Raw genomic sequence first — 17205 nt, forward strand, 5'->3', positions numbered from 1 at the left:
CCCTTGCTCCCTCTAGCTCCCTCTCTCTCTATCTTACTCCCTCTAGCTCCACCACCACCACATCCACCACCACCACCACCACCGCATCCACCAACACCACATCCACCACCACCACCACATCCACCACCGCATCCACCTCCACCACATCCACCACCACATCCACCACCACATCCGCCAACACTTTAACCACACCCACCACCACCACATCCACCACCACTACATCCACCACCCCATCCACCACCACCCCATCCACCACCACTGCATCCACCATCACCACCGCATCCACCACCACCACATCCACCACCACATCCACCATCACCTGCACATCCACCATGACATCCATAGCCACATCCACCACCACATCCACCACATCCACCGCATCCACCACCACCGCATCCACCACCACCACATCCACCACCACATCCACCACCACATCCACCACCACATCCACCAACACTTTAACCACACCCACCACCACCACATCCACCACCACTACATCCACCACCCCATCCACCACCACCCCATCCACCACCACTGCATCCACCATCACCACCGCATCCACCACTACCACATCCACCACCACATCCACCACCACATCCACCATCACCTGCACATCCACCATGACATCCACCGCCACATCCACCACCACATCCACCACATCCACCGCATCCACCACCACCGCATCCACCACCGCCACATTCTCCACCACCACATCCACCGCATCCACCACCACATCCACCATCACCACCACCTCCACATCCACCATGACATCCACCTCCACATCCACCACCACATCCACCACCACATCCACCACCACATCCACATACACCGCATCCACCACCACCACATCCACCACATCCACATCCACCGCATCCACCACATCCACCACCACCACCACATCCACCACCACATCCACATCCACCACCACATCCACCACCACATCCACCACCACATCCAACACATCCAACACCACTTCCACCACCACCGCATCCACCACCACCGCATCCACCACCACCACATCCACCACCACCACCGCATCCACCGCATCCACCAACACCACATCCACCACCACCACCACATCCACCACCACCACCACATCCACCACCACCACCACATCCACCACCTCCACCACCCCCACATCCACCACCACATCCACCCCCACATCCACCACCATCACCACCACATCCACCATCTCCACCACCACCATATCCCCCAGATCCACCACCACCACATCTATATGTGTGTGGCTCTGTGTGTTTGTAGGTGCAAATGCAATGTTCTTGGATTTTCGTCACAATAACATACACTGAACATAATCTTCACAAAAGTTATTTACAAACTTTTAAGCTATTGCCATTATAAATTACAATAACTTTTATTTAAGTATTAATTATTTACAAAATTAAAAGCCATTGTTATTTGTAATATCAATACATCTAAGTCACGTAAATACAACACACATTGCATTACAAATGCTATAGGTGTCACATTTGCAAAAGTTAAAACTATTGACATTGTAACTGACAAAGCTATTAATTTTGCTACTTTCAAAACCAACACATACATTAAAAAAGTGTCATTTACAATAACAATAGCTCAAACTTTCCTAATGCGAGACCTGTTGCATTTCCAATGCTTGTTAACTTTGGAATGATACCTTATTCAAAGCATGCCAAAGAGAAACAACAACTCTGGGGTTCTAACCAGAGCTTTTAATAGCCAAGGAAATCGCTTGAAATGACTAGCATTTAAGGTTCTGGCTGCTATTTGTTTTCCATATCAATACATACCTTTAAAAGTAAATGTAAGAAGAAAACACAAAAAAGTGTTTTCAACTGCCCTAATGGCCCCTGATGAATAACTTAAGTAAACAAAAACAGAAAGACAATATTAAAATGAATACAGATTATTTCATATAAAGTTCTACTTAAGAATCATATGCAGGCCTTTGAAGAATCTTAAAACATGAAAAGAGAGAGCTGGCATTCTCTGGGAAAGGTGGCTAACATAACTCTGCCGCAGTAATTTCTGTGCTGCCTCTTCCCCTCTTAACCGCGTCGCAAGTTCTCCTGCAGTGTGGGAGAATTAAAGAGTGGGCGGGCTGTATCGGCCAACGGACGTGCGCAGCACCAGTGAGGCAGTGCTCGCGACGGCCGATGGCCGACGCGAGCACCGAACGGGTTAAAGGAGCAGTGTTCTGCCGAGCATGTTTCTTTCATGGGGCCTCACCCACTCATGTAAGATGCCTGGCAGGCTCAGACTGAAGAGAAACAAATACGTTATTTTGTTTATTTTCAGTCCTGGTCTGCGTGATGTATGCTGCACACTGCGGCTGCTTTAGAGAGACGCTGCACAGACATGCTGATGTGGTTCCCTCTATGTAGAGAAGACTTCCCCCTCACACCGCAGGGGCTGCGGGGTTGTTTGTTGCGCCTCTGGTCTGCGCAGCTTGAAGGAGTCACACCTGAGCTGCTGCTTCATTTATTCAAGGAACATCTTGAGTTTCTGAAAGAGGTGTAGTCAAAACTTTAAAGCAGCCTTTTCCAAGATAGCGGTCTATCTATAGGAAGTTATCTGAGGCGCCAATCCAAGATGTAGTAGGTGCCTTTCCGATTATGTCAATTCCTGTTTGAAGCATAATTAAAGGAGACTATAATGAGATGATGCGTGGCAAAGAATTTGTTCTGATTTTATCACCAAGATATTTGCCCACTGCTACTATTTTCATCCATGTATTTTGCTTCTAGCAGTTGCAACATTTTTCTGGAATCTTCTCCTGGGTTTGCCCGGCTTGCTTATGGTTTTTCGTGCCATTAGGAACTTGATGCATTGCTTGTTACTCTAGCGCTAACTTTATCTCCATCCAAGTTACTAGATTGTCAAAAAGGTTTTTTATCCTTTGTGATTTTTTTTGCTAACTGGGACTCTAAAGAAGACACCCAACACCTTTAACGTATATTATTCAGGACAGGGTGGAATCATTGGGAGGACTCGCCCTTTCTCAAGTAATCAGGAAGGGCACTCAACAGGCCTTCCCTGCATCACGTTGTTGCCATGGCCACATTTAAAAGAATTATCATGGCCATCTTGGATCTGTACAACAATGAAACTCTATGCACACTTCAATTCCAAGATAGCTTGCCAGTGCGACATGAGTAAATGAGTGGATACATGAAGATGAGTGACAGAGTGCATCTGTGATGAGGTATCGTGTGCCTGTAGGAAAGTAGATTATAATACTATGCAATCCCTGGTCTCATTTCTTTATAATCAATTACTTGTGACGCACCCAGTTATCGATTATAAAGAAAATACGTCAAAGCTCAATTGTAATAAGTTATTATAGTCGAACTCTAACATCACGATGCCTGCTGTCAGAGTCAGCAGCTGATGTGAAAGGCAAGTCAGCTCACAGAGCTGCTGTTTTAAGCAATGAAAATAAAATGTTGCTTTTCTTTCTTCTGCTCAATTTTTCTAGCTTACTGTGACTAGCTGAAAGGGATGTTTATTTTTTGCATTTGTTCGATCTTCCGCAGTTCCAGAAAGTGTTCTGAGGAGGGTTCCTGGGGATGCTACATTTATATCTGGCGGGATCTATAGGGCATGAGTAACACGTGGGCACTCCATTACCAATGGTGTAAAACTTCCCAGAGGCTACCATAGCCACTTTTTCGGTAGTTGCTGTTTACTCTGCTGCAAACAATCCCCCACTACTCCTCACTCTCAAAATTCAAGAAGGGAAAACCCTTTTCCCCTTGTACTGATCCTGTGTAGCCAGGGTAATAAGCAGCCTCCTCCTCTGTGGTCACTTAAACCTGGTTGTGGGGGTAGCTTTCGACTCCCTAGGCCTGATGAGAGCCTGATTATGGGGACAAAGGCTGGGGATTTCCAGATGTCACCAACCATTTGCTTGTGACAGGGTAGGTCCATTTTCAATTGCTTAAGTTTGTGTGCCACCCCACCCTGGTCTTCATGCTAGTGAAAGAAAATATATCCATACTTCCAGGCCATTGCCTCCGGTCTGGATGCTGTTTTCACACCTATTTCATACCCAATTCAAGGCAAGTAAAGGTTGGGCAATTGCTGGAAAGCTAGTTCAAGTTGGTCTCCCTCAGCTTCAGGTGGGGTAATGGTAACTTTTTTAAAGTTACATTTCCAAGATTTCTTATAAAAATTCCAAATTCACCATTAGATAGATTTTTTTTAATTAAATACAGAATAATTATTTGAACGGAGTCTGTGGCTGGTTCAGGTCACATGTTCCAGATTTAAGATTAAATCTATACTTTGACCTTTCCTATGTACCAGTCCCAGCCTGACCAGTTACAATGATGTTTTGGGCCTAGTCACTGGGGGAACATGCCATTACTAATGTCACATGTTCCACTCAAATATTATTCACCCTAATGTGGGCAGAAAGGTGTGCTCTGGAGTGTCTTATTTAGTACTTAAAATCAGATTTTGTTCCCAGTCAAAAAAGTTTGTCGTGTCTGGGTAGCAGGGTTCAAGCTACTGCTGTTGTGGGGCTACACAGAGCAGGCCAGAAGCCGTGTTTTCACTGTCACTTTAGTCGATGGCACAATAGGTTCTGCAGTCCACAAGTGTCATATACATTTCCATGTATGGGTGTATTTCTGCTCCAGATATTATGGCTTTATAGGAAAGGTAAATGTGCTACTCTGGTTTTAAGCTACTTTTCACATGTTTTCAAGAGTACTCACACAGGGCACTGATTAGCAGTTTCCCAAAGTTGGAGCTCAAGATTACCAGCAGGCCAGTACCCAAACAAATGAAATACATGCGATGGCCACTCAATAAGGGGTCACTTTACAACAGTGCCTAAACTCACAGGTGACTCAAGAGGCACTTTGCTATATGCCTGACCTATTTTCATTTCCGATGTTTGTTATTAGATTGTGTAATTTTTCCCAGTCTTAACACTTCACTGCTATTTCTCTGATTTCTTTTTCTTCTTTACATGCAGGTCTCCCCTGCTATGTCAGCAGAAGAACTGACCAATCAGGTGCTGGACATGCGAAATGTGGCGTCAAGCTTGGATATTTGGCTAACATTTGAAGCAATTGAGAATGGAGAGCTCGGTTAGTTGATGGGCGTACTCTTGTGGATATGGGCTGCTTGTGCAAAAAAAACGGATTTTTCATGTGCTTATTTACTTCCTGCTATACGTTTTCCCAAAAACTTGGGCACCATGAACACTGATTGTACATTTGCCAACGAAATGCAATTTAAATGGAACAGTGCAATTTCACTGCATTGGTGTGTTTAGTGTGGACTAGAACCAGAAAAAAAGCGTGATAGCATAACAACCAGTTTCAACAACCAAGAGCAGGCTTGTCGGTCTATCTTATCCTTGATCTCCGAAGTGTCGCGTGACGGAAGCAGGCCGCTTCAGAGCAGTATCTGCAACACTGTGGTCGATTAGAAAGAGGAAGGGAGCTCTTTAACTGGAAACCAGTACCACGCGCACGTAGCGATATGGAAATGGGATAGGGCCTACAATATTGTGATAACAAACCACACACAGAAACATATTCGAAGCCAGTATTCATTCTCGCATACATGCCAACATGTAGAAGAGATAAGTGAGAGATATAAAAAATATATATATATATATATATATATATATATATATATATATATATATATAAATCGAGAGACTGTGTTTCCCCCATTGACTTCTATTTAAACCGAGGCAATTGCAGGTTTCGACAGCCAAAATAAAGCCGTTATTGGCTTAAAAGATCGCAGTCTCCCACCTGAATCGGGTCTGTTGGCTTGCCTGTTCTCGCGTAAGAAAAAACTGAAGTGTTCCGCTTGAATTTCTTGAGATTTTCCAGATTCCACAGTAATATTCCAAACGTCAGCACTAAAGCAGATACTTCCTAAAATGGCTTAAATAAGCCCAGGTGTGCCCGAAAATAACTTTTAAAAACTGCCACAGCACTCTCTAAATGAAATGTACTGGTTGTTATTGGGACATGCATTCTAAGGTGACTAAGTGCAGCTTTTATAGTTGTGACCCGTCTTTTTAAAGATCTCCTTAGAACACGTTTGTAGTATTAAAACCAGAGAGGGCACCATAAGACGAGAAAGGTTAAAGTTGAAGTTAGTAGTCACACCATAAAATGCCTCTGGGCTAGATGTTCAAACCACTGGACGCAAAACACGTTAGCAAACCAGTATTTTCGCCACCATTGTGCTATTTTGCAAGCCAACCTACGTACTAGTAGGTCAGTTTGCAAAATAAAGATTCCCAGTGGGTCGCAATTTGACCTACCTCATAAAAATTAAAGAGGCAGGTCACAAATTGCTATTAAAACCCAGCCATCATAGGGATGGTGGCCTGCTGAGGTGAGCAGGCCACCATGTTTCTGACTGCTTTTCAATAAACATTTTTGTTTTTTATTGCAACTCGTTTTATGTTAAAAAATGAAACGATTAAGTAACATTTTTTGAGACTAGGCACTGGTCAACAGGAGCACTGCCTACTTTAAAAAAATGTCCTTGACACTTTCATGAAGGGAAAGGGTTCCCTTGGGGACCCCTTCATGTTTGAGAATAGGTTATCACCATATTTGTAGTCTGTAAAATTTTAATATTTTTCAACCGTGAGAGGCAGAGACTGTGGCACTGCCTTCATAAAACACAGAAATGAGCATTGTTCGAGAGAAGGGCAGATGGAAGGTCCTGCTTTGTTTTATCACAGCATCAGGCTGATTGCAGGAGCAGTCCAATATATTTGTAGGCTGTTGTATTGTTTCAATGTGGGAGAGTTAAAAATGTGAATCTGCTCTGTAAAGAGTTAAGAAATGCTATGGGGCTGTTAGGGTGTATCCTGAACATCGCTAAAAAGTCAACAGAGCACAAACAGATGTCTGTACCATAGGTTAAAAGTATCAGGCCCTCTGAACAAGCTCTCCCAACAGGACACAAAAAGGTGTGATGAACCCAAGTACTGTTGGAGATACCCTTGAATATTATGTTTACGTCCCCGGTAACAGACAGAGGCAGACACATGACATAGTCATATTTGCAGTTCTTCCTGGTGATTGACAGTGGTGAGCTATCAATCAATCAATCAATCAAAGACATTTATAGAGCGCACTACTTACCCGGAGGGTCTCAAGGCGCTTGGGGGGGCGAGGGGGGGTGCTGCTACTGCTCGAACAGCCAGGTCTTGAGCTTCTTCCTGAAGGAGAGGTGGTCTTGGGTCAGGCGCAGGTCGGACGGGAGGGAGTTCCAGGTCTTGGCGGCCAGGTAGGAGAAGGACCTTCCTCCTGTTGTCGCTCTTCGGATGCGGGGGACGGCAATTTGGCATTGTTTGTTCCTGTGTGTGCTGGTGGTGGGGACTAACCAATGCTTCATTTGTGCTAGCAGTTGCAGGTGGTGGGCATCAGGACGGCATTTTAGGGAACAAGTGATTATTTTTCATCAGCAGACTTTGACCAAGAACGAGAGAAAAAGGCATAAAAGGGAAAAGGAATGAGGAGAAATTAGGAGAACAGTGACATGGAGGGATGAAAAACAACATACAAAAGTTAGATAGGTGACAGGAAGTGTAGTGTGGCGGAAAGAAGAGGCATGAGATTGAGTCAAGACAAGGCAGTCTTGGCATCTGGCAATCTCTGCATTCAGGATCAGAAGAGGTGGGCTCCTAAGAAAAATGTTGGTTCTCCCCACTTATTATTTTCATAAGTTAAGCACTGGCACCAGCACTCATTTTTGTTGATTGTGATTTATTTTCCATCATCAGTCTTTGATCCAGAGGAAGAGGGTGACATACAGAAAAGGGAGGAAAGAAAGAGAAAGACTGGAATACAGTGACCAAGAAAGAAAGGAGGGAAGAAAGAGATCCTGAAAGAGTGAGAAGTGAGATAACAATACAGAAAGTGTAGGGTAATGGAAAAAATAGGGATGAAGAAGAATCAGCACAGAACAGTCCTAGTATTTAGCAGCCCTAGCATTCTGCAGGAATAGTGCTGTCCTCTTAAACAAAGAAAAGGTACTTCCAACCCATTCTTACATTTCCTATCAATTATGTAATGCCTTTCACGTTTTAGGCTCACCCACTCAGTAGAAAAATGTTGTTATTCTCCTCCAGGACAATCTGTGCTTTAGGAGAGTGGTTTGCATAATCCGATCTGTTCCCTGCCAAGAATCCTGTTGTTTCTAGGCTCAGGTGATAACTTGATGATTACCAATCCAGTAGGCCACTTACCGATGTTAGACCAGCACACATGACTTTGACTTCCCCAAGAAGGATCTTGGAGGCCCGTCTCATATCAGAGTCCAAACCATGGCAACACATTCCCCCTCTATTATTCTTCCCCATAGTCTTCCTATAGTGGCATGTATTGTTATCACAATGGGCTATAGTTTCTGCAGAGCTCTATACACCTTAGTTTCACTGTATTCCCATAACGAGGGGCCTGATGTATAAGAGTCTTTTGCCTATTAGGCAACAACTACAATCCTTGATGGGGTGACTAACAAAAGTAAAACAAAACATACCCTGTGCTTAAATCTCTGGCAGCTTGGCACAAAGCAATCAGGCTTAATTTAGAGACAAAGTGTAAAGTATTTATACAGCCCACAAACAGTAATAAAGTAAAAACACAACACAACAAAAATCTCAAACTAATTTAGAAAAATAGCATACATTTTAATAAGGAAAATTATACCAGAATGGCAAAATCCAATCAGTAAAACCGGAAATATGCAAACTTATTTTTAAAATAAAAATAGCTCCAAGAAGCAGAAAGTGCCACTTATAGTTTTCTGTATGCACTAGACCGGGGAAAAGTCACAAGTTCAGGCTGACTGCAATGGAGAGCAGGCCGGGTATGAGGACCAGGTTAGTCCAGCTGAAGAGTTACCTGCTCAAGTCCAGAATGCAGCTTTCCGTTCACGTTGGAGGAGGCTGCAAGGAGGAAGCATTTGGCTTAAAGAGCAGGTTGGGCCCCGCGAGCAGCCCAAACTTCACTATTTCATATTTTTCTTGAAGTGGAGTGCACTCTGCTGCCAGCCAAGGGTGCAGGACCTGGCGAGGCACCTCTTGGGGATCAGGGACTCACATTAAGAGAGCCCAGCAGGGCTCAGGTGGGCCTAATTGCAGGTCCAGTTGCAGCAGATCAGCTGGGCAGTTGCGGGGAGGCCTCTGGAGCTTGTTGTGTCCATGTAGCTCAGAACAGGAGGATCAGCCAACATATCCTTGGAGTCACTCAGGTTGGCCTGGGATGAAGGGAGCAGATCCAGTCTTCCTTCTCTGAGAGCCGGGCAGTCCTCTGGGAAATAAGGCAGGCCTTAGGTAGCAGGACAGTACTCTGGTAGCAGCAGTCCAGTCCTCTGAGGAACAGGACAGGCCTCAAGCAGCAGGGCAGTCCTTTGGGGGACAAGGCAGTCCTTCTATAATGTCCACAAGCCATGGAGCGTACTGAAGAGTGGCGTGGGGGGTCCAATATTTATGCGTGGTGCCATCCTTGGTAGTGGGAGAATTTTCTAGGCTACACCTACATCTGGTTCTGTAAAGTTCTTTCCTTCCATTACCAAGGCTCTAAGAAGTTTTGGGTGACTAGTGTTAGGTTCCTGGAGACAAGCCCTTTGAAATGTAAGTAGGGCATGGACCAGCTACGCTCCTAACCCTCCTGGCAGGATGGAGCACCCTGCCCACATCTATACCGCAGTTGTTCACTCTCTGGGTCTAATACGCTTTCTTAATGAGGAAGCCATTAATAGGTCCAGGTACCTGGAAGCTCCTAGAAGGCATTAGAAGATTTTTGGCAGGAAAATGCCAAGTGGCATTTTCTTAACTGGAATCTAAATTCGGATTTTGCTGTCAAAGAGGAGTTTAAATAAATTACGCTTCATTTGAGTCCAAACATGACATTTCTAGCTGTTTCCAATCAAATGTTAGCACGTATTAAAAGTAATAAGGTAACCCAATGTTATCCTGTGGAAGAGGTAGGCTTCACAGTAGTGAAAAATTAATGTAGGTTTTTTTTACTACCAGGACATGTTGAACTAAAAACGCATGTCCTACTTTTTAAATACAATAAACCCGCCCTGTGGACTGTTTAGGGCCTACCTTAGAGGTGACTTGTATATATAATAAAAAAAGGAAGGGTTCGGCCTGGCAAAAGGTTTATTTTGCCTGGTCGAATTGGCATTTTAAAATGGACTACAGGCTGAATGGCAGGTTGACATGTTTGAAAATGCTACACAGTGCTGCAGGCCCACTAGTAGCATTTATTTACAGACTCTAAGTACAAGTAGTACCATATTCTAGGAACTCTCAAATAAAGTAAGCATTCCAATCAGGTGAAAGGCAACTTTGTCATGTTGTAGTGAAAGAGCACAAAGCACGTTAACACTGGTGAGCAGTGGTGAAGTGCACGGAGCTCCAATGCGAAAAAAACAATATTCAGAAAACAGGAGGGGTAAAGGAAAAACTTTGGAGGTGACCCTGCAGGGAGAGCCAATTCCAACAGGTGTCTATTTTAACATGCATTGCTGCATAAGGACAAAGATGCTTTAGCTCCTAATTGTGTACTAACTGGGAACATTCTAAAATCATCTCCTGTTTACTACTTTGTATTCACCATGCTTTCTCAAGCGTCCAGCTACATGCCTTCCACAATTATGTCCCTATAGTTGAGAAAATTCAGCCAGTGGCTTCTGCTCCTCATTTAGATTTTACTTCTGAAATTGAAAGATTTTAAGTTCCCCTAGTCTCTAAATTAGGCCCTAGGTTCTGAGGCACTTCCTCTATATAATGTTGTGTACTATTAGTCAATCAATGTATGTCCTTCTACAGAACGGCCCCTGCATCCAAAGGAGAAGGTGTTAGAACAAGCTTTGCAGTGGTGCAAACTGCCAGAGCCCAGCTCAGCATACCTGCTGGTGAAGAAAGTGCCAATCGGGGAAGGGAGCTGCCTCTTTACAGGTGAATACAGCATATGCAGTATTGTGTCAAAGGCCAATCTACAAAAGAATACAGTTGTGCATTTAAAGGGTTTGGGTGTTTTCTTGCAATTGTATTCTCTGTTTATTTGTTGTGTCTCAGGCCTTAGTAAGACCCTACTTTAAAACTTTCCTACTTCAGCCAAATTATTTTTAATTTTGCCCCAGCAACTCTTCCTTGTTTCTATTAGTTACATACTATTAGTTAAATATTGATCATTTCGTTATACAGTTCCTCAAATACCCATCAACATATAATTCCCATCTGTCATTCCTCAGCATGGCATTTAATTTTGTGTAATCTAATAATTGCATAAATTGTACATTTTCTTGACTAATGTTTCATAACCGTCTTTTCAGCCTGATGTATTACACTGACTGTCTGAAGAGTGTTAAGCCATCAGCCCATTTTTGATCATTCTAATGTCGGCATTAGGTCAGATTGAGTATAGACCAAAGGTCTGGATAATAGTCAGATCTATTTGGATGTCTTAGGCGTACGTTTGAACGTTTGTCAAGCATTAGGTGTTTGTATGGATTAACATATTGAGAAACGTGAGGAGTACAGAGTGCTCAAGAAGTGTTTATATGTTATTTCTCACTTGCTTCTCTGTCTTATCTTAATGCTTGTTGTTTATGATGCTGCCCTTGATAACGTTCTCACCTCCCCTCCTTCTAGGGACCAAGCGAGATGGCCCAAAGTGTGGATTACTGAAATGTCGCGAGGAACACCCCAAGCTCTTGGGGTGTAAATTCCTAGAGAGATACTTTGTAATCCGAGAGAAGAAATTATTGCTGCTGAAAGAGAAGAAGGTGACAACCAAATGCCTTGCTTTTGGGGTAAATTTTGAGGGTTAGCTTATTTTATTATAGTGGTGCTAGAGATTACCAGAGCATTATTCCATGACAGAATACACTGTTCTTCTGAGCACAGACGTGCTAGAGTGTGATTTCGAAGAAAATGAGAGGGCCAATGCCTGTCTGTATTTTGAAGGTGAACATTGGAAATTGGATTCATTGGCAGATTCATTAGATTTGTTGAGATGCACACTTGGGCATAACAATCACATCCTTACTGCGAAACCACATACTAGCTTAACCCCTTGGGCGTGGCCGCGATTCTGCGCCTAGCACATGCCGATCGTGGGTGCGGTAATGACAGCCGGGAGCCGTCATCTGCACACGAGCACTGTGTGCCATGACGGCTCCCGGCCTTCATCAGCATGGAAGGGGTTAATACTAGCTTTTGAATAGTGTGCAGAATTGCTATCACTATTTATATGGATATGCTTTTGTGCGTGTCCCCCTATGGTTGGTGTATTGGCTTCTGCACTGTTGCATGGTCTCATAAGTGCCTGAGCTCTCAAGTTGGAGTATGGGCCCATGGTTAGAGGCATGACCTCCTGTGATTATGTACTGCTGCATGTGATGACATATCCTTTTGCTTAGCTGATGTATAAGGTCTTGTGTGCGTTGATTTTAGGGCTCATGAGTTGACCTATAGGTCCCTCGATATGTGTATTAGCATTAGTTACGCCTACATACAGGTTAGTGAGTTGTATACTTTATTCCCTTTGACGTTGATGTTGTTTGTTCTTATGAAGTTTGCAATTTATTAAATATGTTTTATAATTAGATAAGAATGAACATAAAGTCACCTTGTGAAATGGTATCCCTTGTGTTCTGTATTCTAGAGTTCTAGACCTGAGCGAGAGTGGCCACTTGACACAGCAAAAGTGTACATGGGGATTCGAAAGAAATTAAAGCCACCTTCTCAGTAAGTAATTCGAAGTGCCATATATTAAGAAATACATTAACACTCCCCTCTGATAAGCCTAATGCTTCTCGACCACACTACCACCAAACAGAGCACCTTGGGATTGTTAAAGCAAGCCCCCTGTACACTAGTAAGGGGTATCTAGACTCCCTACATAGTGCACCTAAGTTTGGTACACTATATAGAGAGCCAGCTTCCTACAAGGACAACCTGTGTGGATGTCAGAAAGACATGAAACCTTTCTTCTTCGCAGGAAGGTTTATGTTGGTAGTTTGATAGCTATTATGAACTGTTGTGTTTCTTACTAAAATTGTGCAAACATTTAATTTATTTTTATTATTTACCTATAATGGTCAAATAACCCTTTCTTTTTGTATCTGGCTATTCAGTCTGTGCACTTTTCTCATTTTCTTCTTCCCTATTCTTTAATTCTTTCTCTAGTAAATTCCTTCTGGCACTTATTGCTGCTTTTGTCATTTACTTCTGCCTCACCATCCTGTCTCACCAGATCCAGCTCTCTCAACACACAACTGCAATACTACCACCCTCCTTATTCTATTGAACCCTATTCTGTAAAATTATACTTGATCTCCACACAGGCCTTAGTAACACAACTACCACAGCGACACATGTGACAACTTATTCCCCTGCTATGTTAATATTTACTTTATACCCTCCAAATTTTGTATATTGTGGTAATTCATCATCTTGTGTTTCATTCCTTAGAAATTGATACGTGTGCTCTCAATAACCATGACAGTGATGCCTTAGTTAGTCGATATATGAATTATATTATCTCATTTTATGAGAAGTGGGTTGTTTTGCAGCCTGCTATGTTGCATTTCACAAATTCATTATCATAACACTAGCCAAATACTGAATATAGCTTTTAATATTGCTGATCCATTGGCAAGATGGTCTCTGTAGTAGGGGAAATAACATTGTGGTGACAGTATGTAAGTAATAGTCATCAATGCCTTTTCTTTCTCTTATCCATCTGATTTTCTGCTGTCCTTTGAACATCAGGTGGGGTTTCACCTTGTATCTGGACAAGCAGCATCTGTAAGTATTTGTTAATTGTATGTTTCTTTTGTGTTTCTCTGACCGCTCTGTTCTCATATGGCTTAACTGTGAATGTAGCTGTAGAAATCATATTTTTATCAAATTGGTTCGGACCACCCGATAGATGTGGGTTCGTCCTATGCTTTTATGGGCCCCCATGAACGTACCCTTTACCTTTTGTTCATCCTTTTGCCACATAACCCTATTGATCTTTACCACCTTCCTCGCCAGATCAGATCCCAGTTCTTCACCCTCCCTTCATTGTTGCATTTCCTTACTAACCTTGCTATCAAATCCTGTCACATCTCTCCACATTCCACCGGATGGGGGCTCTTAGACATCATCTTCCTTAACATACCACTCATCCTGTGACATAATTACACACTTGCATGACACATACCAGGTCCGTATATTAACTCTCCTTAGAACAGTATCTCTGATTTTACTTCAAATTGACGTTTTCATGGCCTTTGCTCTAGAAAACAATGTGTGGGTCTTTTATCTACTGCTGCAGGTGCACGGGTCATTGTTCTTTTGCATCCTTTGTGCAAAAGTTATTATTCCAGTTCTAATCAAACCGGATATCAAGCTGATCCAAATCCCTGTATTTATGAGTACTTGTACTTATAAGACTAGAAATATTCTCCCAGTTTACAGTCGTAGAATCTTGGTCTGAGCATGTGCCTCTGTTCTGTTTGCAGGTGCCTTTGCTGTACAACACAACTGGAGATGTGGGACTGGATCACGAGCATCCTCAAATTGCAGGTACATAACGGAATACTAGACTACTGTTACACTAACTTGTATATGTTTTTTTCTCCAACATATCTACTAAAAATTATACTTCCTGTAAGTATCACACAACTTGATGACTCTTATGTTTTCTCAGAGTTAACTCTTTGACCGTAGTTGCTGGATAGCCATGTGGAAGCCTCCGGTGCTCAAGTAAAAAGAGCGTCCTATTCTTGTTTGTGAAACGTATATCACAACTACTCTTTATGCGCTCTTTACACAGCACGATGATCTCCAACCTGTGGTTCTGAGGCGCCACTCCTCTTCAGACCTGAGCAAGCAGAAATTTGGTACAATGCCGCTGGTTCCTATCCATGGAGATGACACCCAGTCCACCATGCTGTCTGCCAACCAGACACTGGTAAGCCACTCCCAGCCCTCCTAGGAACAGAAAAGGGAGTATACTGATGAGCTGTGTATTTTAGCATTCGGTGTGCATTTATCTGAACGACATAACAATATTGTGTAGACCGTAAAGGATATATACAGCTTTGAACATCACACTTTCCATAGAAGGTGCTGGTATTTTACTTAATTTGGCTATGTTTGATAGTGATTGTTTCACCTTGGAATCACTTCTGATAATTTGTATTCTGACACGTTCTTTCTCAGTGAGTGATTATTATTTTGCATGGAAGTTACATTGTGTTTGCACATCTTGTATTGAACTGCATGTACCAAAACTTGTATGAGTACCCCAAGGGGAAGACACTATCCATACGAGTGTGAATGAGTATGTGTTCCAGCGTGTGTTTGCTTATCTGTATGGTGTTTGTCATTGGGTGCAGTAATTCACGTTTTAAATCCTGGAATCTGTGTTTCTTGTACATCTGTTTGAGGCAATGCCGTGGCATCCTAGAGCATTCATTGCTAAGTAACGTGACAGTATCGTGATGAACGCTGTCAGTCGTCACTGGAGTGCCAGGGCCACCATTACAATACCTAGTCAATCCCTTTGGATACTTGAGTCTCACTTGCTTGCAAAGATGAGCAGTCAGAGTCACTGTAGGTGGTGGTGTACATTAGAAACTCGTGCAATATGGCACAGTTTATGCTGTTCAATATCTCCGATGTACAGTCTGTGCTATAACTTAAAAGAAGGTGGTCACTTGTTTTTCCAGATACACAAAATGAGAAGATAAATAAAGGATATACTGACAGAAATAAAATGTAGTTGCAACCTCTGGATCCAAGATACAACCCACAATGTTTGCTACCATTTTAAGCACTAAGCACCTGATTTATTGTAGCACCGACCCTATTGCCACGGTAATCCAATGGAGCTTGAGGAATTTTGAGTGATTTTATGCAAGGTTATTTACTGTAAGGGATTTAGGTGTGTTCTAGGAATGCAGATGCAGTGTTGCTAAGCCAGTTCCCCGTACTGATAAAAGCGAACACAAGGAGATGATGGACGGAACGCTAAAACTTTTCAGACACTCACCCCCAGTCAAAGATCTGGGTTGAATCCATCATCGTTCTTTTGCTCACCATGCCACCCCAGTTTAGACCCAGCTATATGCAAAGCAGTCTTGACCCTGTTCCTCATGGGAACAGTCCAGCCCGAACTGGCAAGAAAAGTCTTCCTTGGACCGGAAACAAGCATCCTGGTACTGGTTTCGCGGTAACACTGCTCACTGTGGTATTTTGCAGTGTAAATCTCTTCACATCATGGTTCCTGGATTACTTCACCCAGTTAAGTTGCTATCTACACAAATTCTACAGTCATACAATTAACTGAGTATATAGAAACCCATAAGAAGTTAGATGATACTCAGTATGGTTTTCGGAAATACCATGGGACTGAAACTGCCCTTATTAAAGCATCCGAAGATATAAGAATAATAAGAGACCAAGGCGGTACAGCGGTGTTGGTACTGCTGGACCTTTCAGCAGCTTTCGACACGGTCGACCATAGCATTTTGGTCGACCGTGTCGGGAAAATGGGCATCTCCTCCACGGCAAGAGCTCTCCTTGCTTCCTTTCTCTCTGAGAGAACGCAGGCCGTCACTCTTGGCCCTTACCAATCTGCTAAACTGTCACAACCGTGTGGGGTACCTCAAGGCTCATCCCTGAGTCCGACACTTTTTAATATCTATGTGTCGGACCTGGCCAATGTCATCAAGGCACATGGGATGAGCCTAACCTCCTACGCGGACGACACTCAATTGGTGATGGCTATAAGAGGTGATGGAGAGGAGGTAGCTAAAAGATTCCAGAGATGATTGACGGAATTAGGTGAATGGATGGCAGCGAATTGCTTAAAACTTAACTCGGAAAAAACCGAGGTAATGATTTTTGGACAACTCTCACCAGAATGGCCTGCCTCGTGGTGGCCCCAAACTTTTGGTGCCCCCCACCCAATCCGGTGACCAAAGTAAGGAACTTAGGAATACTTTTTGACAACCATTTAAACTTCATGGACCATGCTAGCAAAGTGGCCTCTATAGCCCATCACAAACTACGCATGATTCGAAAGATAAGTCCTTATCTTCCTACTACCGCCATTAAAACTCTGGTGAGCTCACTAGTCCTGACATCCCTAGACTACTGCAATGGGCTTTTTATCAACTCCCAAGTTAGAGTTATAAAAA

At 43.2% G+C, this 17205-nt stretch overlaps 1 protein-coding gene across 3 annotated transcripts in view; it reads left to right on the forward strand.

Annotated features, from left to right (window-relative positions):
* The window catches only part of ARAP3 (ArfGAP with RhoGAP domain, ankyrin repeat and PH domain 3), a 541910-nt gene that overhangs the window by 496371 nt on the left and 28334 nt on the right, over positions 1–17205 (forward strand). For 2 of the 3 annotated variants that reach the window (XM_086931355.1, XM_086931357.1), the window contains exons 26-32: positions 4985–5099; positions 10835–10963; positions 11660–11820; positions 12675–12757; positions 13784–13819; positions 14521–14584; positions 14835–14972. In XM_086931355.1, the coding sequence (XP_086787481.1) occupies positions 4985–5099; positions 10835–10963; positions 11660–11820; positions 12675–12757; positions 13784–13819; positions 14521–14584; positions 14835–14972 (726 nt within the window). The remainder of the gene's footprint in view (positions 1–4984; positions 5100–10834; positions 10964–11659; positions 11821–12674; positions 12758–13783; positions 13820–14520; positions 14585–14834; positions 14973–17205) is intronic. The other variant, XM_086931356.1, reaches the window with a different exon arrangement.

Source organism: Lissotriton vulgaris, chromosome 7, assembly GCF_964263255.1.
Source record: "Lissotriton vulgaris chromosome 7, aLisVul1.2, whole genome shotgun sequence".
Classification (NCBI taxonomy): Eukaryota; Metazoa; Chordata; class Amphibia; order Caudata; family Salamandridae; genus Lissotriton; species Lissotriton vulgaris.